General features: G+C 37.7%; 1 protein-coding gene and 1 pseudogene across 1 annotated transcript; both read right to left on the bottom strand.

The window, feature by feature from the left end:
• Positions 1-434: 434 nt before the first annotated feature.
• Positions 435-18,653, bottom strand: LOC142611425 (cytochrome P450 CYP82D47-like; annotated as a pseudogene).
• Positions 18,654-21,758: 3,105 nt separating this feature from the next.
• Positions 21,759-22,091, bottom strand: LOC142609076 (uncharacterized). The gene has a single exon (XM_075780711.1). The coding sequence runs from the start codon at positions 22,089-22,091 to the stop codon at positions 21,759-21,761; it is 333 nt and encodes a 110-aa protein (XP_075636826.1).
• Between the last annotated feature and the right edge of the window lie 3,876 nt (positions 22,092-25,967).

Genomic DNA, 25,967 nt, shown 5'->3' with positions numbered 1-25,967 from the left:
GAGAATATTAATTAAAAAGGTGGAAGAAAATGTTAAAAATAAGCAGATGATGTAGTCGCTAATATAGCTCAATAAAAGCATAGCAACAATAAATACTACATTTTGCATCTCTCTCTCTCTCTTAAAGGCATAACCTCCTCCATGATTTCTACAGTTTATAACGGTAAAAAATACAACTCATCAGACAAATACAAATTACAAGGCACATATAACAGGACTTAATAAATAAGAAAACTTATCTTTAAAACAAAGATCCAAGAAAAAACGCAACTCACAAGGAAAATCCAAATTGCAAGGCACACATAATTAATTACTCTTCTGATGTTTGCCTCTTTGAAGGTTACTTGGATACACAATTTTTTTTCACCACATAGGATATTAACTTATCATATATATATATATATATATATATATATATATGATACCTTGTTAAATTATGCATATATTTGAGCATGAAAGCGTGGAGTGAGATGGACTTCAAGAGGTGTGGCTTTCTGGCATGTAAGGCCTCCTTTCCACAGGTTCATGTGACGGGGTTGCAATTTCAAAAGCATGCAACAAGGTAGCAAGTATGAGTTGTGTACTTTGTAGGGCAAATGAGATCCCAGGACACATTCTTCTACCGCTGCCAAATGGTATCAATTCAAAATTTTGGCCCCTAACGTCAACACCCTTGTGGGTTGTAAGGAATTTTTCTGGTTTGAATTTGTTAGGATCCTCCCACAAGTTCGGGTCTCGTTGAAGTTTTGGTGCATTAACAAGGAGTTGTGTGCCCGCTGGGATGTGGTAGCCAGCCAAAGTGCAGTCTTCCATAGACTCATGCGGCACTAGGAGTGGTGCGGCAGGATATAAGCGCATTGTTTCTTTGATAATAGCTTGAAGATAGACCAAAATTTTCAAGTCTGATTCCTTCACTTGCCTATCTTTACCAATTTGGATGTCTAATTCTTCCTGGGCTTTTGTTAAGGCTTCACGATTGTTGAGAAGTAAAGCGAGAGCCCATGTTAGTGTTAGTGTTGATGTGTCTGAGGCTGCTAAGATAAGATCCTGCAAAAGTAACAAAACAAGAAATGGCTGATTCGATGGTCGGCTAAGGCTTTAAGCAACATTTAGATTATGTTAAGAATCCCAAAGTTTTATTTAGCCCTTTTACTTATGACTTAATATTCGACAAACAGTCAACAGCGTTTAAGTTTGGGAATTATTTATTTATTTAAATAAACCATTATATACAAGAATTAAATTGTCAAGAAATATTGTTTGAAGCTTTGAATTTGTGATATGAATTTCAGATCCATGTGGAATTTTATATGACATTGATATATACATATCTCGCAATCCCACTCTTAATTTCAAAATATGTTGATGTATGCAATTGTCGAGATTGATGAACACTTTTTGTTTCTTCCTATTTACATGAAACCACAATTTTTCATCAGTCACTTATTACAATGGACAAAAAAGAAAGTTGAAAAATTGGATGTTAAAAAAGGGTGTTTCGTTATTATTGTTAAATACTTAAATGGGTAATGTTTTCCTCACTCTTGCTTTTAAGTAAGAAATTTAATTGTTAATTTTCAAGACTTCAAATATGCATTTTTCTTTTATGTCATGGAGGCGTGTTCAGAATAGCTACCCAATACAATGCATAATTGATATTTTATATTGAGGAAGACTAATCATTATTCTTCAACTCTGCTGCTTACGATGTATTGTTTTGGATGATAATCAATTCTGCAAATCTAACAAATAGTATGGCAATATTCAATATATGTAGCATTGTTGCATATGAGATTTTCGCAGTATATATGTGAATTAATAGGGTTATCAAAAGCTTACCATGCTTGTAGCCTTGACAATTGTATCAACATCATAACTAGAAACCTCATCATCTTCAGTTACAATGGATAACAGTACATCCATAAAATCTTGGTGTTCCTTCAACTCACTAGTCAATCTCTTCTGCTTATGTTCTTCTAACCATATGTAGACGACTAAATTCTTAGTTCGAAATAAATCAAACAAGTAAAAATAGTTTCACAAATGCGAATTTGTATTGATGAATATGTGGTACAATTCTCTATAATTACAAAAGAGTGATCCTTTGATTCGATCTCCTTGAAAGATTTATTGATTGGAATTGTGGTAATGTGATTTTGATTTGAACACAAGATATCCTTCAATTTGGCTGAGGAATGGATCGAAGATCTTTGAAACGGAATTACAATGAATCTCTGGCTATGAGCTTGTTAGAAATTCTTTGTTCTTCGTGTTCTTCGTGTTTGAAGGTTTGTGGTGGAAATTCTTCGGTGCTTTAGAGGCTTGATTCCGTAAAGCTTCGTTGATTTTTGGTTTGTTGAGGTTTCTAGAGGCTTTTGAGCTTGATTCTAGTGACCTTTGAGACTTGGACGAGTAGTTTGGATGATTTTGCTTCGAATGTTGTCTGTATTCGAGGTTGAAGTTCTTGAAATTCTTGGAGGCTTTGGGGTTTGATTCCGGCAGAGTTTCTGGATTTCTGAACTCAAGATATCTTCTTCCTTCTCTCTGTCCTCTTAAATGTCTCAGGAAGGCTTCTATTTATAGGAGTTTAGGGGTGGGTGAGCGACACGTGGCGGAGTCTGATTGGTGACACTTGTCACAGCCTGATTGGTCCGCTTATGTCATCGCTTACACGTGCAGGGCTGCTTGTGTCATCGCTTACACATGCTGGTTTGCTTGTGTCATCGCTTATACGTGCTGATGCAGTTTCATGTCTTTATTTCAATGACACTTGGCAAATTTCTATTGGAATCCGAATAGTGATGGCAAAACCTAGCAGCAGTACGTGGCGCCTTATAATTGGTTGTATTTTGTGGACTTGATAGTATGATGTGTCAGCTTGTGATAGGTCGGGAATTTTCCCTCTCTACAAATGCCCCCTCGAGACTCGTTCATGCACACAGTTTTGGAGTGTGGTGAGTGAATGAGTCTTGAAAGAAAATGGATTTTTTTATACTTGACTCTTTTAGTGAAATAGTTGAAGGTGGTGGAGCTTTTAACAGGATGAAGTAATTGCAGAAGAGTAGACCCACTCATATGAAAGGCTTTGATGAGACCGAGAAGGGGTCTGCGAGTATTTGAATGTACTCGTGTGACCGAGCTTTCTCGGCAGAGGTTAAGTCAAAGTAATTTCAGAAGAGTATTTTGGATCGTTGGTGGCGATCACAGGGTGTTGAGATGGAGAAGATGTGAGAATGTTGGCTGGGTACAGCATGCAGAGCTCTGGAGCTAGCCTCTTATTTTTAAGGACTTTTGGTGAAGTTATATCTGAAGGGTATACTTCGGATCACAGAGAGAACATGTGGGAGTGTGGTTGAATGTGCTTGTGTTATCGCATCACTCAGGTTAAGTTGAGGTAATTTCAGAAGGGATTCTGGGTTTGTTGATGTTGATGGTGAAAAAGATGGTGATGAAGCAAAGTGAATGGGTGAGACATACGACACCATGGCCCTGACCCTGCATGTTGGGGACTTTCTGGCGTAGATGTCTTTGGGAAGTACACCTTCGGATGTGGGACTGGCTGCATGCTGAATGAGGTCCGACGGCAAGTCGTTGAATGCGCATGTGTGATTGGACCATACTGACGGACATTAATTTGAAGTAATTTCAGAAGTATATTTTCTGAAATTCTTCAAGTTGATCTTAAGTTGGAGTAATTCCAGAAAATGTGTTTTGTGGTACCAGCAATGATGACCTTTGGACCCCATGCTGGTGGAAACATGGAATGAGGCTTTGGTGACCATTCACCAACACCAAAGGCTAATTTCTGATAAGCTGGTACCTTGGAGGTCATTACAAGTGTTGGATGGGAGACAATTTGTAGGATACCCCAACACTTTTTACCATCTTCACCTAATGCAACTTTGTTGGGAAAGCACAACAAATGAAAGATGGAGCTAACTTGTGATCCTGGTTTTAGAAACCAGCCAAGCTGCTGTTTGTTCCGAACCACTGCTTCTAATGGGAGACCAAACAGTTGAAGAGAGACTACGGAAGCCCTATTTTTAGGAACAGGTGTCTCTGTTGGACTTGGATTTCCTGGCCAACCAATTCCAAGGAAGCATGGAAGGTCGATGCAGACCTTGTTATGAATAATTTTATGAACAAATGTGATCATTATGTGAGGAAACAAAATTTGTTTGAATCCTAAAACAGTGATGATGTTGTGAGAAGGGTTACTACTGAACCATGAAGGGGTTGATTTCAAACTGATTATGAAGCGATCTTGGTTGCTAGGTATTGAGAATGACGAGGCCATAGTGAGAACTGGCTGTGAGAAGGAGGATTTGAAAATTTGAAAGAAGCAAATCTTCATTTCATGACTCAGTGTATGTGTGTTTTTTTTCTTGATGGGTTTTAGTGGATCCGGCCCTTCTATTTATAGCGAAGAGATGAAGAACGGTAGTTGGGTAGTTAAGAACGGCGGATGAGACCTTTTGGTGAGAACGGTGGATGGGAACAGTAGGCGTCGAATGGGAATGTTAGGTTGGAGACTGGTAGGCACCGACAAAAATAGTAGGCTGAAGTAGTGACCCAATGTAATTTCAATTTTGAGACATACTTGTAAGAGTTCGTCTGTTTTTTTGAAAGGGGAGCCTTGATCAAGTCTGGAGGATAATTTTGAGGGAATCCAGACCAAATGGATGGATCTCCAATTATGATCTTGAGAGCTTAAATTTTGGACACCGCTAGTACTTTGGAGAAGTGGGCGTAGTTTCTAAGTCCAAAACAAATACCTAGATTTCAAAATCAAAATCTTTACGAAAACCTGATAGGACAAGTTTTGCTTGAACATTTTGATTTTCGGTCAAAATTTACATCAAGGCCAATAGTTGTAGAATCACACTATTTGAGAAATTTTGGATTCTCAAATGAATAAATAGACCCCAAAATTGAAAAGTACGCGAAAAATTGAGCAAGACAGGTCAATCTTAAAAATTTTGACTTTTGGTCAAAATTTGTGCAAAAGTTAGTTTTTTAGAAATTGGACTGTTTGTACAATTTTCGAGTCTTGGTTGAAGAAACAGACCTCAAAATTGGAAAGTACGTGAAAAATTGAGTGGGACAGGTTCGTTTTGAAAATTTTGACTTTTTGGTCAAAGTCAAAGTTAAAGTCTTAATTTGTCAAAGTTTTTTTTTTTTTTTTTTCAGGAGGTTCGGATCCGGGTCGGTTTTTCAGGTCGAACCGGTTCGTGGAGAATGACGTCATCCGTGACGTCATCGATCTGGAGCGCGTGTCACGCGTGTGAGATCTTGCCGGCGCGTGGGAGCGCGTGGTCTCATCAAGCGGCGCGTGGGAGCGCGTGCATTTGAAGCTTGTGATTACCGGACCTTCTGGTGGCGCGTGGAGGTGCGTGGTTGATCGTTTGGGCTTGAAATTTTTAGGTCTTGTAGATCGGTGGCCGCAGGATCGAATGGTAACGCCACTTTTTTTAAATGAAGTCTGGATTTGTGTGAATAGGAAGGAATATGCCGCGGTCCTCTAAAGCTTTTGGCGGCGCGTGGAGGCACGTGGTAGAGTGTTTGCTCCTGAAATTTTTTGGGTTTTGCCGATTTTTGTTGGCTTGAGATCTTGGTGGGTTCGGCTTTGTGAAACGAAGTCTGGATTCCCACGAGTTTGAAGAAGAAGTCCGTTGGCACTCTTGGACCTGTAATCTTCTTGGTCTATTTTGGCGGTGGTCGTTCTGACAACATGTAGAAATTCAGGCAGGATGTAGGTTCATGGTAACCACTGAATGTTGATTTTTTGGGTCATCTTTGTCAGTGAATTTGAAAATTTGGAAGAGAAGCTTGCAAGCATTGTTGGACTTCTCCTTATTTGTTTGAAGTCCTCCGAAGATTTTTGTGGCATCTTGTCAGAGGATTTGGAAATTTGGAAGAGAAGCCTGCATTGTTGGACTTTGTTACTTCTCCTTTTGGAAGAGAAGCCTGCATTGTTGGACTTTGTTACTTCTCCTTTTTTTTTTTTGTCTGTTATCTCAGAAGTTTTCTATATAAAGGCATGCGGGGCATGCATGAAGTTATACAAAACATAATCTCCTGAGTAACGTAATACAAGTGTAGAGATTTTATTTTTTTTAATTTATTTTTTAATTAATTATTTATCTGTTATTATTATTATTATTTTTTTCACTTTTTGATTGATTGATTGATTTTTTTATTATTTTTTTTTTCAGGGAATCATGATGCTTTATTTCAAGGATTTGAAGATTGGGCAAGAACCAGCCTTATTTATTTGTAAAGAGAAAGATGACAAGGATGCAAAGGCTACAACTTTGATTGTTCGTTCGCCCACAATTGGAAGATTTTCAGAGAGATGGGGCCGTAACTCTTATCCTCTCAATTTGCCGAAATGGTCACAAGTTATTCACTCTGATGGCGGCTCTAATTTGGAGATAGTTACCCTTCTTGCTTCGCATCACAAAAATGTTGCCAAATCAAAGCCGTACAACACTTTGGGACGAGAGGTAATTGCAAAACGCGCCAATTGGGATTCTTCCTTTAGCCCGAATGGAGGGTTTTCCTATTTTTTTTCTTTATTGGGATTGGCTAGAAGATGTGCTTGGTCGGTGTAAGCACCTCCTTGATGCGGTCCACCTTTACAACGCTGTCTTCGCCTCCCTATTCACATATGATTATGATGAGAATCTCATGAAAGCGTTGTGTGAGTGTTGGAGTCCGTCTACCAATACCCTCCACACCTCAGTTGGGGAAATTTCTATCACACCATGGGATCTTTCCATTCTTGGCGGACTTCCTTGCATAGGTGCATTTTATGATGAAGTGGTACCCAATGCGCAAGAGCTAGATGGAACCAATGACAAAGGACGACCCTATCTACCGCCCAGCTGCCGCTACCTTTTCATGGCGTATCATCACCTTCAAAACCGGATGAAAAGGCAAGGGAAAGTGAGTGTTCGTGACTGGATTACTTTTTGGTACAGAGGAAACAGCAAGTACCCAGCTCCCAGAAAACCAGCGAGACGGGCAACCATTCACAAGTGGAGTCAGAATCCCTTTGGCGAGATAAACGAGCGTGGACCATGGTCTGATAAAGAACATGGGGTCTTTGCAGACCTTCAAATTGAGGGTGACTTAAAGGAGGAGACTTACCTATCGGCACTTCTTTCCTGTTGGCTGTGCATAGTTGTCTTTCCTAACAAGGATCTGAATAGTATCCGTCCCGACACTTTCAAGATTGCTAGTTCTATGGCCAATGGTCGTTCATTTGGCCTTGCCCCCCCAGTACTGGCTAGCATTTATCATGGGCTTAACACCATTTCTTCCTCTCCTACTCCGAGCAAGTCTGGAGCTAGTTTCTCTATTCATTATGTTTACGCCTGGGTGGGTCATTTTTTCAGAAGCAACCGCATCGTTCATGCCAAACTATCCCATCCTTTGATGACTAAATACTCCGGTGTGGGTTCTGCGTCTGTATTCAGTGAATTGTCTGCACGAAAGCAGATACGAACTGCTATCGACTTCTTTTGGCACGGGACTGCTTTTAATCTATGACCAGACATTCGTTGACAATGATCGTTTATCCATTCAGAGGTTCGACTACTTTATAAACCTTCGCTCAGGGTACTTGACATTTCGATGTGAAGACCAGCACATTGTAGAAGCATATAGCCCCTACAGATTCAGTCGGCGCTTTGGATTTCATCAAGACATTCCAAGTGACTTAAAGGAAGCAATTCATACAGGTTCTTTAAAAGATCTGTACCAATTATACCAATCTTTCACTTGCCGCAACATAGATTCCAAGGTACTCATTCTGGCTTTTGCGTCAGACTTTGGAAGCCGGGTCAGACATAGCTACAAATGATGGTGGGAAGGAGTATGTAAAACTGATTTTACCAAAGAAACAAATTTACTAGTTGAAATTGCCTCCTCTACTAAATCACTGACGTCCAACAAGCCTCAGAAGGGAAAGAGGGATCTTCAAGATTCAGACATTCCACAATCCTTGTCAAAGTTTGCACAAAGTCAAAACATTAAAGGTTCGCTTGCTGTACCAGTTAGGGATGCCATTGAAATTTTTGAAAAGGAGGTGTGTGACGACTTCGACCCCAGTTGGAAACATTCGAAGAATCCAATGAAAGGTGTTGATGTGGAGACTTCTACTGATCATGCACATCTTCTTACACATAGCCAGTCTTCTACCTCAAAGCCATCTACAAAGAGTTCGGATCTCAAGAGGCGTAAGTTTGCAGATGCTGGCACGTCCTCCAAATTTCCGATTAAGACAGAAATGACACCTCTCTCATCCTTGCAACCAATCGACCCTCCAAAAGCCTCTATATTTCATGCCAAGGTGCATATTTCTTCCGTGCGTAGGACAGGAGCTTCTATGCTGGGAGATGTTCTTTTAAACAGGCTTTCGAATCTTTCTATAGACAATATCCTCCCACAAGTCGAAGCACATGAAATTTATAGTGAGATTGCAATTCTTGGAGTGGACCCTCAATACTTGCGCGAAAATGTTGACAAATATTGCAAGGGTGTTGCAGACTACTTGAAGATGAAAGAATCTCTGAATACACGACCAAGTCCTGCTGTCTTAATTCAACGTGAGACTGAAGTTGAATTCCTCCTTGCTGAAGCATTGCATGAGAAGGCATCTTTGAAGACCGAGCTTGATATTGTTACTTTGAGGATGGCTAACTTGCAAACAGAGCTTGGCCAATTAGAACAATCATTGTCTCAAATCGAATCTCATCAAGTTGAACAAGACGACGTTGTGCAAGCTTTAGAGGAACAACTTGAAGAAGTCAAATCCGCTTCCGTTCTTGAAGACCAAGATATTGAGGCTTTAGAGAAGATACGAACCTTGCTGGAAGATAGTCGTTCTAGTTTGAAAGACTTAAAATGGATGTCGTAATCTTTTGTATTTTAATTCCTTTCATACGTGTCATCATGCTTTCCCCTGTACCACTTTCCTTTAATCAATAAAGAAGACTTATTCCTTGCTCTTTTCTTTTCATGTTTTAACAATGAAACTTTTTTTTTTTTTTTGAGTGACTGAACTTAGCAAAAAGATACTAAGTTGCCTACGTACCCTCAAGAGGGATCAAGTCATTACGTAGTTCAATAAAAATTTTTATTTTTTATTTTTTTTCTTTGTTTTTCTTTTGTTTTGTTTTTTTTTTTTCTTTTTTCAAAAAGGGAGGGCTCACGTGTGTAATCCTCGCCCTACACCCCACGACATTTCATGGGTACCAATTGCGTAATAGTGGGTATCACCTCTAATCGAACCCGAGACCTTGGCCTCAAGGGCGACATGGGCATCCAGCCACTACGCCACACTCACAAATGGTGACATAGAGTGTGATTAATTTCTCCTTATTTGTGCACTTTCAAAGGTAATGGGAAAACATCATGTACCCTTGTAGTGCTGCAGTGGGTAGTTTAAGCTCTTATCGAGGAGCAATTCTTGATTTTCAAGCATAGAAGCGTTTGAGGAACTTCCCATTGATGGGGCCGATCCTTACACCCTCCTGATCAATCAACTTGTAAGCTCCATTAGTGTAGACTTCTTGTACAACATAAGGTCCATCCCATTTCGAGGTGAACTTACCGCCTGTACGATGAGTCATGATGATAGGTCTTCGAACAGCGAGGACTAAGTCACCAACTTGGAATGATCGTGGTTTAACTCTTTTATTGAATGCGCTTGACAAACGAGCTTGATAGCACTCAAGGCGTTGTTGGGCCTCGAGCCTTTTCTCATCCAGTGCCTCCAACTCTTGTAACCTAAGCTTGACATTTTCCTCTTTAGTTAACCCTTCTTGAATGGCGATCCGTAGTGATGGGATCTGGCGTTCTAAGGGAAGGATAGCTTCTACTCCATAAACGAGAGAATACGGGGTCGCTTGAGTAGGCGTTCGAAATGTTGTTCGATATGCCCATAATGCTTCTCCAATTTTTTCATGCCAGTCTCACTTAGTTTTGGATACCACTTTCTTTAACAAACTGCCAAGAGTTTTGTTAAAGGCTTCGGCTAATCCATTCGCTGGGGCATTGTACATAGAAGAATTGTACTATTTGAATGCAAATTTCTCGCACAACTCTGTCATCAACCTATTCTGAAACGGTTTGCCATTATCGGTTATGATATATCGAGGGACACCATACCGATAGATCAAGTGAGTTCGGATAAAATTGACCACCGTCTCTTTATTTACTTCCCTAAGAGGCATAGCTTCTGCCCATTTTGAGAAGTAATCAGTTGCAGCCAAGATGTACAAATGGCCACCAGATGATTTTGGTAATGGTCCTATTGCGTCAAGCCCTCATGCATCAAAAGGCCAAGAAGCTACAGTTGGGTGTAGAGGTTCTAGTGGCTGATGGATGAAGTTTGCATGATATTGACAAGCTTCGCACTTCTTAGCATACTCCATGGAATCTTGCACCATTGTAGGCCAATAGTAACCCATTCGCTTGATCCTGTAGTGTAACTTAGGACCTGATTGGTGTGCACCGCATATTCCAGAATGAGCTTCTTCTAAGGCTTGTTTAGCCTCTTCCTCTCCTAAGCAACGGAGAAACAAACCATCAAATGAACGGCGGAAGAGAGTTTCTTTATAGTAAATGAATCGAGAAGCCCTTCGCTGAACTTCGGTCTTGTGGCGTACATCATCCTGGAGTCTTCCATGTTGAAGGTACTCAATGATTGTTTATCACCAATCTTCCTTTTCGACAAGGCATACAAAAATGACGTTGGCTTGCTTTTCTTCTTTTTCTTCTTCAACCACGAAAGGCACCACCCACCTTTGGGAAACAGCAACTTTGGCTGTCTCTTCTTGGGATAATGCTAAAGTGGTAGCCAAATTAGCTAAAGCATCAGCCTGTCTATTCTCCTTCCTCGGTATATGCTCCAATGTAATTGCCTCAAAATTTGCGAGCAACTTCTTCGCATATTTGCAATAAGGGACAAGGTCCTCTTTCTTGACATCATACTGCTCCAAGATTTGGTTGATAATTAATTTGGAATCCCCAAAGATCTCGAGTTGCGATATGCCAATTTCAATGGCTATTTGTAGACCAATGATCAATGCTTGATATTTGGCTACATTGTTAGAGCAAAGTTCGCTTAATGAGAATGAATATAGAAGTATTTGTCGTTGTGGAGAAATAAACACTACACCTGCCCCCGCTCCTTCTTGACGTGCAGCCCCATCGAAAAACATCATCCATGGTGGCATTATTTCAATGTAAAACACATCTTCGTCTGGGAAATCATCAGAGAACTCCCAATCAGATGGAACTGGGTGATCAGCTAAGAAATCTGCAATACTTGTCCTTTGATAGCTCTTTGCGGAACATATGCAAGGTCGTATTGTTGCAGCAAGACTGCCCATCGAGCTATGCGACCCCAAACCACTGGCCTGGAGAGGACATATTTAATCGGGTCCACCTTTGCTATCAAACGGACCGTATGTGCTTGCATGTAGTGCTCCAGTTTGTCTATGACAAAGAAAAGAGCGAGGCACATCTTTTCAATAGGAGACTAGTTTAATTCATCTCCATTGAGAGTCCGACTTAAATAATAAAGGGCTCTTTCTTTCCCTTCTTTATTTTCTTGTGCCATAAGAGCACCTAGAGACCTTTCTTGTGCCGCGATGTACAACGCCAAAGGCTTTCCCGGGATAGGAGCACCTAAAACTGGAGGATTAAGCAAGTATCTTTTGATGCGTGCAAAAGCATTGCTACAAGCCTCATCCCATTTAAAGTGTGCACCCTTCTTCATTAATCTATTGAAAGGTTGACATCGACCTGCCAAGTTTGAAATAAATCGTCATATGTAAACTAGTTTTCCTTGCAAGCCTCTAAGTTCTCGCAGGTTCTTGGGCTCTGGCATTTTCTGGATAGCTTCAATTTTGGACTGGTCAATTTCAATACCGCGGTGCCTCACAATGAAACCAAGAAATTTCCCGGATGTTACGCCGAAAGCGCATTTGCGAGGGTTCATTTTAAGCTGATACTTTCTTAAGCGATTGAACACGGATCGCAAATCTACTAGATGGTCTTCCCTTCTTTTTGTTTTAACCACCAGATCATCGACATAACACTCCACGTACTTATGAAGTACATTATCAAAGATCTTTTGCGTGGCTCGTTGATAAGTAGCACCAGCGTTCTTTAATCCAAAAGGCATTACTTTGTAACAGTAAATACCTTTAGGGGTACGAAAAGCTGTGAACTCTTCATCCTTAGGATTCATTCGAATTTGGTTGTAACCAGAAGAGCCATCCATGAAAGATAAGGTTTCATGACCAGTAGTGGCGTCAACCATGATCTCAGTGATAGGCAACGGAAAATCATCCTTGGGACATGCATTGTTCAGATCACAGAAGTCAACGCACACCTGGATTTGTCCATTCTTCTTTTTGACAGGGACGATATTAGCGATCCACTCCGGATACTGTACTTCACGGATGAAGCCTGCCTCAATTAGCTTATTGACCTCAGTTTCTATTTGAGGGATAAGCTCCGGCCGAAAGCGTATTTGAGCTTGTTTTACTGGGTGCACGCCCTTCTTTACTGCCAAATGGTGTAAAGCAATACTTGGATTGAGCCTAGGCATTTCTTTGTAAGTCCAAGCAAACACATCTTTATATTCTACCAGGAGCTGGAGGTATCCTTCTTCTTCTGCAGGAGTGAGAAGGGCACTGATGAAAGTTGGTCGAGGTTCTTCAGTAGTTCCTAAATTGATCTCTTTAAGTTCATCAACTGTAGCCTGTACTCCATCTTCCAAGGCTAGGGGAGCTTCATCGACCTCATTCTTTGCGGCTTCATCATCTAACAGTATATCTTCTTCTACTGTAATATGAAACGAGGATGATACTTCTTCAATTTGCTCATTGTGGACGAGTGACTGACTTGTGTGTACAATTGTTCGCCTTTTGACTTTGAGAGCTCCTTCAATGCTGATATCCAAGATAAAGTTACACTTCATGCGTGAAGGAATATTACTACGTATCTCATCATTAGCTTTCTCCTCCTTTTGGTCCTCAACGTTTATTGAGCTTTGAGAGCAAGTATCAATGGGCCTTTTTGTTGCCCCTAATCAATTAAAGATTAATCCACACGCAAAAGTGTCCTGACTTTGCGTTAAACAAGCCGTATTCAACCTGTCGAACACTATAATTCGTGATGATGAAGCCTTAATGCGATCGAATACTGAGATGCGTGATGAAGAGTGATCTTTTCTTTGATTCGAACTTTCATCGACCTCTACTGTTATGTATTGGGAACTTGAAGCATTGCTTCTTTTATTGATCCATATTTGAGTCGGTGGTTCTAGAGTATAACCTATTCCGGTCTTTGGGATAGGAATTTCATGCCCTTCAAGTCACATTTTCCCTTGCGTTTTACTAAGGCCGTGCATCTTTTCTCCGGTGGCTTCTGGAATTAGTTTCCCTAGGCCACTCTGTTTTGAGAAATCATAGCCTGCTTTGGCTAATAGCCTATATGCCTTTAGGTCAAACCATTCTTTCGTCCGTTTACTTGGTAGAATACCATGCTCTGTCAGACTTTGTGAAGACCTCACGAATCCATTTAGTGGCTTTGAGGGCAAAGGATTTGTGGATGAAGTTAAAGGCATTACATGATTTTCTTTCAATATGGCTACATCCTTCATCGTGAGCTTTGTAGGAGGTCTTCGCATGTCCATTGTAGATTGAAGGCATTCCGTGAATTGTCCGTTCTTGCGGCGTGACAATGGTACATAGCGGAGGAATGGAGGGTTAGTGGAAGGCGTAGAACTTTCATCCGCTCTCTCTGAATTGCTAGTAGACTCGTTAGACTGGTTATTCCCATATCGTGGATCTTCCTTTGGGGAAGGAATATCCTTTCTAGTGATGAATTTAACATGCTTCTTTTCACCCTGCTTGCTTTCATGGACGGGACTTCAACTGGATGAACTTCATTAGGGATATCATCTTCTACATAAAACTTCGCGTCAACAAAGTGAGCTTCAGTTTCAGAAAAAGGCTTCAAGTCGGCATCGACTTTCTTTATTTCACCTTGAAGATACTTGAAACATTGGTGCAAAGTTGACGGCACTATTCCGTTCCCATGGATCCATGGACGTCCTAACAACATGTTGTAGGTTGTTTTGGCATCAATGACATGGAACAAAACATTGCTTGTTAATTCTCCAATAATTAACTCCAAGTGTATCATGCCGATGGCGCGTTGTCCTCCTTGGTTAAAACCTTGTATGACCAAGCGACTGTGTGACAATTCCTCCATAGCAAGACCAAGTCGTCTCGTTGTCATTTTTGGTAGTATATTAATAGCTGAACCTCCATCAATGAGAATGCGATCAATCTTTTGTTCACGAGCATAACCAGAGACATAAAGTGGACGATTGTGAGGCTTAGGGCCTAACAATAGATCCTCGTCAGTGAAAGTCAAGTCTGGAGAGCACGCGAAACATTCCTGTGTTTGTTGAAGTGTATTGGTACAAGGAGTGTAAATCTTTGGCTCTTCAAGAGCTTGGATGATCCCTTCTTTCGGTGAGGTGGAGGATTGCGAGGGTTCAATTTTATCAACCTGAGATTTAAGTTGTTCTAAAGACGACAAAGTCTCATTTGAACTACCATGGTCAACACCTTTTTGTTTTTCATCAACTTCACAACGAGAGACCGTGTGAACAGCCTCCATTGACTTGTTTTGAAAGAATTTTATGGGGAAAAATTCTTCCAATGTGACAAGACTTCGAAATTTTTGGGTTTGTGCCGAATCATCACACATTTCCGTTCTTAGTCTTTCTTTCCTTTTATCATTCTTTCTTCTTGACTGCGGCTGAATTTGGTTTTGTGCTCTTCTGGACTCTTGGGTGATCAAATGAAGAGGGAATACTCGTCTCTTCTTCCATCTCTTACGAGTAACCAACGTCCAACCTCTTCCTCATCCATTGTTGACTTTTTATCATCATTTGAGTTGTAATCAGATGCTTTTTGTGAGAGCTAAACTTGAACAGGTTCCAAAGAACCAAATCGGATGAACGTGGTATTTGCCCTCTGCTTAGTAGTTGGAGACTTGCAACTAGGCGACCCGTAAGCAAATGTTACAAGGTTTGACTGAGCAACATCATTAACATCTAAGTCGATTTTCCTTTCCTTGGCTAGCTTCATGATGAGTTCTTTAAGAACAAAGCATTTTTGGATCGGATGACTTATGATGCGATGATACTTACAATAGTTCGGGTCATCGACCTTTCCTACTTCTTCCGGTCGTTTGCATTCTGGCAATTCAATTAATTTCAAATTGAGCAGTTGTTCTAGCATTTCGGGTATATCAGCGTCAAGGAAAGGATACACCTTTTGTTCCCATTCCTTGAGTGATGAGCGACGCGTCTCGCGTCGTTGGCCTCCCTCAGGCCTCTTCTCGTTAGCCTTTACATTTCCCGTTGAAATTTTGACTGGGGCAGGGTTGACATTCATGGAGTGTTTGACATTACTTTTCGTATTCCTGTCATTTTTCCTTATTTCTCGCCTTTCTTTCTTTTCTTCAGGTACGGGAGGTTTCATATTTTCATGGCAAGAGATACTCAATTCCATGTCATGCGCACGAGTTGCCAATTCTTCGAATGTTCGAGGCTTTACCCCTTGTAGGATGTACAGAAGTCCCCAATGCATGCCTTGGATGCACATTTCTACAGCAGATATTTCAGACAGTCTATCCTTACAATTTAAACTCAAAGAACGCCACCGATTGATGTAGTCAACAACAGGTTCGTCTTTCCACTACTTAGTATTGGTAAGCTCCATCATGCTTACCGTGCGGCGCGTGCTGTAAAACCGGTTAAGGAACTCCCTTTCCAACTGATCCCAACTATCAATTGACTCAGGTTCCAAATCTGTATACCAATCAAAGGCATTCCCTTTCAGTGAACAAACAAACTGCTTTACAAAGAGGCCTCCTTGAGTCCCTGCGTTCTTACAGGTTACTACAAAGTAAGCAACGTGTTGCTTAGGGTTTCCCTTGCCATCGAATTGCAAGAACTTGGATGGTTGATACCCATTTGGCATTCTCATATTGTCAATGCACTTCGTATAAGGTTTTGAATATATGAGAGAATGTGTAGAAGAACCTCCATATTGTGCTCGTATGGTGTTCATTATCATGTCTTGCAGTTGTTGGACAGATATCGAGGCCATTGAGGTGGAATGTCCTTGTTGAGAAGTGCCTTCACCTCCTTTTCCCTTATCACCCCTAGCATTTTCTCCCTTCAAGGTAAAGCCAGGAGGGTGCTCAAGGTCTAGATTTGATTCACCCGAATCTTGGACTTCCAGTTTGTTCATCAGGGTTGCAATTTGGACATCCTTATCTTCAAGTGCTTTTGTGAGAAGGGTGACCCTTTGTTCCATTTCAGCCATCTTTTCTTCCATAGTAGAGGTGTTGGTCATCATTACTGGCATGACCTCTAGATATGATGGAGAAAACGATGAGACAGGATGAGTCAAAGGCATTTTGTTCCTTAGGCTTCTCATCACGGGTGAAGAGTTGATAGAAAAGGTCTTTGTTGGGGATGATTCATCATTGATCTCAAAATCCTTCGAGACAGATGAATCCTTAGCGGTAGCTTTCCTTTTTGCAAGAAAGTCTAGAGAGATGATATTATGAAGCTTGCTTTCTTTGGTTGATTGGGGTTGCGGTTGATCAAGAGCTTTGGATCGACTACGAGTGATTGGGCCGACATAATCATCCGCAACAGAAGCATCCATCACCGATTTTTGAGCATTCTTGTTAGAAGCCATCGAAGCTAGTAGCAGATCGAATTTCTTTTCTTTTGAAGGAAAAAAAGATGAGAGGCAGAGATGTCCCACCGGGCGTGCTAGAATTTGTAGACGACTAAATTCTTAGTTCGAAATAAATCAAACAAGTAAAAATAGTTTCACAAATGCGAATTTGTATTAATGAATATGTGGTACAATTCTCTGTGATTACAAAAGAGTGATCCTCTGATTCGATCTCCTTGAAAGATTTATTGATTGGAATTGTGGAAATGTGATTTTGATTTGAACACAAGATATCCTTCAATTTGGCTGAGGAATGGATCGAAGATCTTTGAAACGGAATTACAATGAATCTTTGGCTATGAGCTTGTTAGAAATTCTTTGTTCTTCGTGTTCTTCATGTGTTCTTCGTGTGTTCTTCGTGTTTGAAGGTTTGTGGTGGAAATTCTTCGGTGCTTTAGAGGCTTGATTCCGTAGAGCTTCGTTGATTTATGGTTTGTTGAGGTTTCTGGAGGCTTTTGAGCTTGATTCTAGTGACCTTTGAGACTTGGACGAGTAGTTTGGATGATTTTGCTTCGAATGTTGTTTGTATTCGAGGTTGAAGTTCTTGAAATTCTTGGAGGCTTTGGGGTTTGATTCCGGCAGAGCTTCTGGATTTCTGAACTCAAGATATCTTCTTCCTTCTCTCTGTCCTCTTAAATGTCTCAGGAAGGCTTCTATTTATAGGAGTTTAGGGGTGGGTGAGCGACACGTGGCAGAGTCTGATTGGTGACACTTGTCACAGCCTGATTGGTCCGCTTATGTCATCGCTTACACGTGCTAGATTGCTTATGTCATCGCTTACACGTGCAGGGCTGCTTGTGTCATCGTTTACACGTGCTGATGCAATTTCATGCCTTTATTTCAATGACATTTGGCAAATTTCTATTGGAATCCGAATAGTGATGGCAAAACCTAGCAGCAGTACGTGGCGCCTTGTAATTGGTTGTATTTTGTGGACTTGGTAGTATGATGTGTCAGCTTGTGATAGGTCGGGAATTTTCCCTCTCTACACCATACTCCAACCATATTATCCACTTCTTTTGCAGTTTTTTTCATGGCTTTCTCATACCCTCCCACGTCTAACCACCTTAGATATGGAAGTGCATCTGTGAACATAAATTCCCCACTCAAATTGGAGAAGACTCTGAACGTCTTTCGGCACCGGTCATTAGCTTCATTCTCTTCCTTGCTCGTAGCCCTGCCAAATCGTTTCCCTACAACTATCCTACATATTACATTTAGGACAGTGTACCCAAACCATCTCTCCATTTCCACTAACAGTTTGTTGTTATTGCCCAAAAGCTTAAATATCTCTTTTATAGAATCATTCACCTCAGCCTCCCGAATGTGTATGAACGTCTCAAGGCGGTCGTTTGAGAGGACCTCTAGTGAGGCGATTTTTCTCACTTGGCGCCAGAAGGGACCGTAAGGGCTGAACCCAATTATGGCATAGTTGTAGCCCAAGACTTCTGGAGCTACACCTTTTGGACGATTGGCAAAGGCTTTGTCATTGGTGGTAAAACACTCTTTAGCTATCTCCCAACTGCTTACGACCAGAGTTCGGTGCACACCTAACCAAATAGTGAAGATTGGGCCATACTTGTCAGCCATCTTACCCAAAGTTATATGGGGCGGTTCTGACCCTCATAACAGGTGGAGGTGGCCAATCAAAGGCCATGCGCCGCCAGCTTTAGGTGGAACTCTCTTTTTACTAGCAGCTCTGTGAAATATTCTTGGTATCCATAATAGAAAGAATACAAACATGAAAATGATGAATACGCTGGCCATAGAAGTTGTGAAGAATGGGTACGAGAAGTGCATGGTTTCTATGTTGGATCAGGTGGATTTGTGGTAATATATATTTATATCCCAAACTAGCTAGTAACTTGGAGGGGATGACAATTAAATGGTTGACAATTAATGAGATCATGTTGTCTAATAAGGAATTCAAGGGAATTAAATTTGAATTTAAGAATGCCAATTAATGAAAGGAAAAACAATTAATGACTTAAATTAATGGGATGATTTTTCCTAGAGACTTTAATATTTGAATTTGAATTTTTTTTTTAATACATGATAGAATTTCTACTCTAGCCTAATCTAAGTCTCTATGTATATGAAATATATTTATATCCCAAACTAGCTAGTAACTTGGAGGGGATGACAATTAAATGGTTGACAATTAATAAGATCATGTTGTCTAATAAGGAATTCAAGAGAATTAAATTTGAATTTAAGAATGACAATTAATGAAAGGAAAAAAAATTAATGACTTAAATTAATGTGATGATTCTTCCTAGAGACTTTAAGATTTGAATTTAATTTTTTTAATACAAGATAGAATTTTTACTCTAGCATAATCTAAGTCTATATGTGTGTAAAGCTCCCTCTTAGAAACTAGAACCTCGGCCCTTACCCCCCACACTCCACAAGCATTTATACTTGTAGATTGATCACCGCACCAAGGGCTAAAGGCTTGTTTGAATCACCATAATTTTGAGTAATATCACTCAGTTTTCATCACTGAGTTTCCAAAACGTGTGGGTCTCACAGAAAAAATCTTGTTTGGATTGGTTTTTGAGTGATGTTTCCATCACTCAAAACTCAAAAATTTGGGTGATGGATTATGGAAACTAAAAACAAAATTTTGGTGTTTTCAGTTTCTGAAATATGAGTTATGGTGGCAAAAAGTGAGTTATGTGACCAAACAAGAATTTTGGAGTTTTTGAGATAAAGTGAGGTTTGGGTTATGAGTTATGAGTTATGGGTTATGAGTTATAAGTATGGAGTTATGAAAAATTGAGTCATGGCCAAACCAAACGAGCCCTAAATGATTGATAAGATGTTTCTTAAAAGACAAGAGTACATTTAATGATTAATGTTAAGACTACATAGGAAGACATAATAAAGACATTTATTAATTAATAATTAATTAATAAGACTTAATCATTAATTCAAATTAAATGTTACATTTCTTACTTGATGTTCACATACTTGGATGTTCACATGTTTACATATTCACATGCTTTAATGCTCACATACTTGCATGCTCTCAAGTTCAAAAGCTCACATGCTCATATGCCCACATGCTTAATTATATATTCCAATGTTCATATGCTCATATGCTTGCATGTTCTCGTGCTCATTTTTAAGTTGGAAATTAGTAAATTTGATTTGAGTTTTTGTGTTTAGTTGCCAAGAGATTGCAAGAAAATGCAATATAATCTGGTAAATTATTTTTTCTATCTTTAAATTTGAAATATTAAAATTTTTTGCTTTTATTTTTTTAAAATTTAAATGCTAACATGGAATTTTTAAATACTTATTAAAAAATTTATCTATTATTTTATCTACCACGTAAGCTTTAAGTGTGCTAACTACTTACATACTGTGCCACATAAGTATTTTTTTTTTAGTGAATTAACTGTATGGACCAAATTGATTGCAAATTGAAAATAATTGAGACCAAATTGATTGTTACCAAAATATAGTAACAAAATTGACTATGACCCTAATATGTAGAGACCAAAATGGTATTTTCTCCTATTTTATATTATATCTACGTTTTATTAATGAAAGAAATTCTCTTTCCTAAAGGAAATTTAAAAATTATACTATACAACCTCTCTCTTTCAAGTCTTTCGGATTCACCATTGAGCTCCTGTAAAAAATCCACCCCTTCCACTTGACCTGGTTGGTGCTCAGGGTATTTAGGTATTGGGTGCAAAAATCCTTGTTTACCTGATTTTTTTGGATCCGGTACGAGTATTGTTACTCAACTCGGCCTTTTTTTTTTTTTTTGAAAAAATTAAAAATAAATTTTTTTCCTATTAGATATTATTTATATTACATATTTTCTTAGCCTCTATACATGAATAAGTCTACATAAAAAATGTAGTGATTGGAAAAAAAAAAAAAGAATTAAAAAGTATAAAGCCAATACTTATTATCTTACCAAAATTATAATTCGAAAAATTAATGATACATGATCAAATGTTATGGGAAAGTTTAATGGCCATTCTTCTCCTTCTAATAAATTAATTAACAAAAAAAATCCTTAAAGTTATGTCTTTCTAATTACATAGATATCTTTTGCTTAACTGGATAAATGTAAAACTAAGAATTTTGAATTTAGATGTATTTTGAAATATTAATAGCTTAGTGAAGAACAATTAGCCTCATCATCACACGCGCTTCATGCTTGCAATGGGGCTTATTTTTTATTTTTTATGGTGTCATAATTTTTCATTCAAGTTTACACGTTTTCTCCTTCTCAACAAAAAAAGTTTACATGTTTTCTCATTAATATTATGTATTTAGAACTACTAATACAATCAAGAGTGTCGTGAGGTTAGTTTCAAGAAATGAACAAGTAGGAGTTAAAGTTGTATTTTTACTGGATTATCATTTAGTTTTGTCTCTACTTAAACATAGAGGTGTAAAAGGCATTTTTTAAAAGAAAAAAAAAAATCCCAAATAGGAGAAGCCCCTTAAATAGTAGTATAAATTAATGAGACAATGCAATATCGTCTGCTTATCTTAGTAACCATAACAATTACTTTAGCAGAAATACAAAATAACCATAACAACTAGTAAACAACAATTTTTACTTGGCTTTTAGCTTCGGCTTGCTCCTAGATACATCTTCAGTAGAATATTGTCACCTCCTGTTTGATGAACATTTTCAAACATTTACTTCATAGAAAGGTAAATTGAAGCATCTATTGCTTCCTTATTAATAGTAACATAGAAATAAGTAAAGCAACCATACTCAAAGAAGCATGGCTGCATGAGTCTCTTTAATTAGCGTAAGTCTCAAAGGGCCTCAGGGGCCCCTAGAAAATTCGCAACTGCTCCCAACGCTGTCTGGACTATACTGACAAGAGTGATAGTCACTGTGAGGGTTCCGGTTGGAGGCAGAAGGGTTCAATTGCCGACAGGGAGTTTGACAGTTATAGAGCATAGAGATTTATCAAAGATAATACCATCTAGATTTTTAAGAACAATATTGTAAAATCCCGTGGCGTTAGTGACAGCTTCGCCGATGCTACCTTGGGCGCCATTGCACACCAGAGCTACATTTACACCTGCCAAACCCGAGGCTTCAATGTTAGGCAAGGGATTTCCAGTGAGGGAGCAAAACATACGTCCTAGAACAATTATTTCGGCTATATTAGTGCCATTGATGCTGAGGCCATGGGCGACTGAGGTTGCAGAAACAAGAAGGAGAGCTAAGAGGAGCATGGCAGGATAAGCCATGGATATTTGTGGAGTTGGTTTCAGAGGTTGTAACTTATATCTTCTTTTTAGTTGTGTCCCAATCTTGTGGACAATTCCTCTATTTATAGGGGAGCTTGTGACGTAACAGCTCCAAGTTGCTTTTATTTTTTTTTTTTCCATCAGTTTTTTGATAAAGGAAATTTTTTTGAGTGAGGATTTGATGGATTTAATAGGAGTTGAATATTATGATATCCGCTTTATAATAATAATTCATCTTTATTCTTAGGTCAGTATAACAATAGATTTACTTTTGATGTAAACAATATTCAAACTTATAATGAAGGTTCTTTATCATCAATTTAAGACACGAAGACACAAATGGAATCTTTTTTGATATAGGTAGAATTCAAAGTCATGTTTTTACATTCAGTGAAAAATGCTTTAAGGCCAATTGATGGGATTTAAATTCACATCTGTTTAAGCAAGATTGGCATTTGTTCATCTATTGGCCAGTCATACTTCACTATTCCAGAGAAAAAAAAAAAAAAAAGTGGCATTCCTCGCTATAACCCTTTTTTTTTTTAAAAAAAAAAAAAATTCTTCGCTATGACGTTGAAGCGGTAGGTTCATGTTGTGCAAATGACATCTTCAGGATTAAACCAATAAGAGTTTAAAGACAAAAATATATCAACAAATACACAAACAAAGAAAATAATAATTTATGTGGTTCAATATTAATATATCTATGTCTATAAGCAGCCATAGAAAAAAAGTTTCACTATAAAAATAGGGAGATTACAATAATGACACAAACTCTCTCAAGAAATTCAAACTCCAAATACACTAGTCACCTCTTTGAGTTCTAAAGTCACTTTTTTGTATATCAATGTAGTCAGTAAATCATCAAAAGATATGAGGAAGAATATTAAAAAAAGTATCGTTTTGTCTTCTCTATAATTTTTCAAAATTTTAGAATTAAGTGTTCAACTTGTCACTCTTCTATTTTTGTACCTAAAAATTCACTTGTCACAAAAATTAAAAAGAATTAAATGATATACGTACCCGTGCCATAAAATTGGACTTCAATTTAAATTAAATTTAGAATTTAATTAGATATAAACTTCAATTTTGTGCAGTTAATAATTCATTTTGTACAAAAACTAAAAATTAAATGGGACACATGACATAAAACATTCTTATGATTAACAAGTAATGGTACGTGTTAAACTTGACTATGAAGAATCAGATCAGCTCAGCTAATGTTTGATAGGTTCAAAACAAATGTTTCTCACTCTAGCTAGTTAATCCAATCAGTGCAAGAAACTCCAATAATAATAATAATAATAATAATAATAAACTATAAACAAAAGAGAGTATTAAGGATTGAAAGTTGAAGAAATTGGATCTACGTAATACATGCATGCCAAGTTAACTTGAATGCCTAGCAATCTAAAAACAACCCATGCCAAGTTTGACGTTGTTGCCATATGACGAACTTTTTTTTTTTTTCCCGAAATGATAGCCATAAGACGAACTTGAATGCCTAGCAATCCAAACATCCCATGCCTCTCGCTTCTTTCTCTCTCTTGTAAGCAGTGCGATAGATGCAGTTGTCTAAAGCCCTAAGTAAAAAAAAAAGGCCTTTAAAGTTTAATCAATAGGATTATTTTTTTAATTAATTAAGCCCAAATATAAGCTAACAAATAAAATCATTTTTTTTTTCATCAAATGAAAGACAAGAAAAAAAAGAGCGAAAAATGCTATGTCCACAATATTTTTCACAACATTTTATAAAAAAATTTTAGTAGCAAATTGTTACAGGTTATTATTGATGGCAAAAAAAAAAATTCTAATAGTAGATTCAAATTAGAATCAGTAACAATTTAACACCTAAGATTTGTTGTGAAAAATATTGTGAATATAGTACTTTTCAAAAAATAAAAGAGCGCAATACACAAAAAAGAAAAAGAAAAAAAGTTTGCAACATTTTTCATAATAATTGAGTTGGCAAACTTTTACTAGTTCTCACTTAGGTCCACCCCTAACATCATTCTTTTACTTACCACTATTAATCTACTACATTAATAGGTGTAAACAGTTTTGTCAAATTTTTTGTGTCTATAGGCTTTCTTAAAAATAAAACATTTTACGTGGTTCATGTTAATTAATAATAATTTTGCCTATAAAACAAGATAATAAAGTTTAAATAATATTTAATTTTTTTAAGTCATATATATAAAAGACCTCAATGTTTAGTTTTCACTTTACGCCCCAAATGCATCAAGCCACCTCTGCTTGTAAGTACATGAATGCCATGATGTTAACATATGCCCAGGTGGACTTAACATTGCATAAGCTGCCAAAGCAACTTTCATGCTTAGCATAATCGTTCTATGTTCTAAGTTCTACCCATATTCCCAGCCAAATTTTTTTTCTAATCCATATGCTTTAGCACTAGTATTGGGTTGTAAAACTCTCCCATTATTATTTTACAACCCAAAAGCATAAAAAACCCACTACATCCGGGTGGGCATATTCAAAATTTTTTTGGCAACCTTCCTACGGTGGGTTCTTATTTATAAGAACCCACCGTGGCAGGTTGTAAACAAATTTTTAATATAAAAATGTTCTCTCTCCTCCCTATTGTTTGAGTTAGATTTTATGTTTATTTTATTGTGTAATTATATTATTTTAATAGATTGTATGTAAAAATTAAAATTAAAATGTAGGGAATATTGTAAAGTAAGTTTGTATAATAGATAAAGTGGGTTTTTAGAAGGTAAAATACCAACTTTTATATCATCCCCAATGCTAGTGCCATAATGCCTCTCTTTGTTCTCTCTCTTGTAACTTGTAAGTACATGCATGCCATGATCTTGGAGTTTTTGCTTACCGCAGATATTAAGCAATATTATTATTACTTATGAAAATGTTTAAGATACCATATATATACTAATTTTAGGGTTCTGTTTAGGGTATTTGTTGATAGAAAATTTTAAGAAAGTTTTAATACAAATTTCAAAGAAATATAAAAAACTGTCAAAAAATCAATTGTTTTTTTTTTTTCCATTTCTCATAAAAATTTCTAAAATTATTTTTTAAACTAATACCCTTAGGGCATTCATTAATTTTTTCCCCAATAAGGATTTTGTTAGCAAACACTTTAATGGCAGTGGTTAAGATGCATTCAATATTTTATTAAATAATGTTTTATACATTTTTTTTAAAATAAGTCAAATTTTATATTTATATATATAATCAAAATACACACACAACTACAATAAATTTGTTTGTGTAGGCCAATAATCATTAACATATGTAATTCATTTTTTGAAAACTATGTCTTACAACTCATAATTAAACATATATTAATTTTTAACATGTACCCTTAAGATACTCATTAACAAGACCTATCAATAAAATGTGAACTCAAAGAAGGCACATGAAAACAAAATGCTATAGGAAAAAAATGAACTTAATAAGTAACATGAATATTCATTGAGTACCCTACCCTTTTAATTATAAAAATGAAGCAAAAACTCTCTTCGTGTATTAGACAAGTCACCACAGAAAATCCGGCGTAGTACAACTACAAGTGCTTTGGTTCTTAGTCTTCTGACAGATCTAAACCTTGGAACATATGTACAATTCCAGAGCCAAGCCCATCTCAAACAGGACCATTTGAGACTGACCAAATAAGTTTGAACAAATTTATAGATCCAAATCTGAAAGTCTAAGAATAAAGTAAATAAAATAATTCAAATTTCAATATTCAACTTGACAAGTAACTACAAAGTAGAGAATGCATTTCAATTCAATGATCACTATAAAATAAAAAAGATTACGCATATATAGTATATAATAAGTAATTTGTCTTTGTTTCTTAGTGTTGCAGAATATGTTTCCTAATTTTTA

The sequence above is a fragment of the Castanea sativa genome, chromosome 9 (genome assembly GCF_040712315.1).
Source record: "Castanea sativa cultivar Marrone di Chiusa Pesio chromosome 9, ASM4071231v1".
In the NCBI taxonomy this organism is placed as follows: domain Eukaryota; kingdom Viridiplantae; phylum Streptophyta; class Magnoliopsida; order Fagales; family Fagaceae; genus Castanea; species Castanea sativa.
The sequence above is the reverse complement of the archived record's forward strand: the minus strand, read 5'-3'. Positions and strand labels throughout refer to the sequence as shown.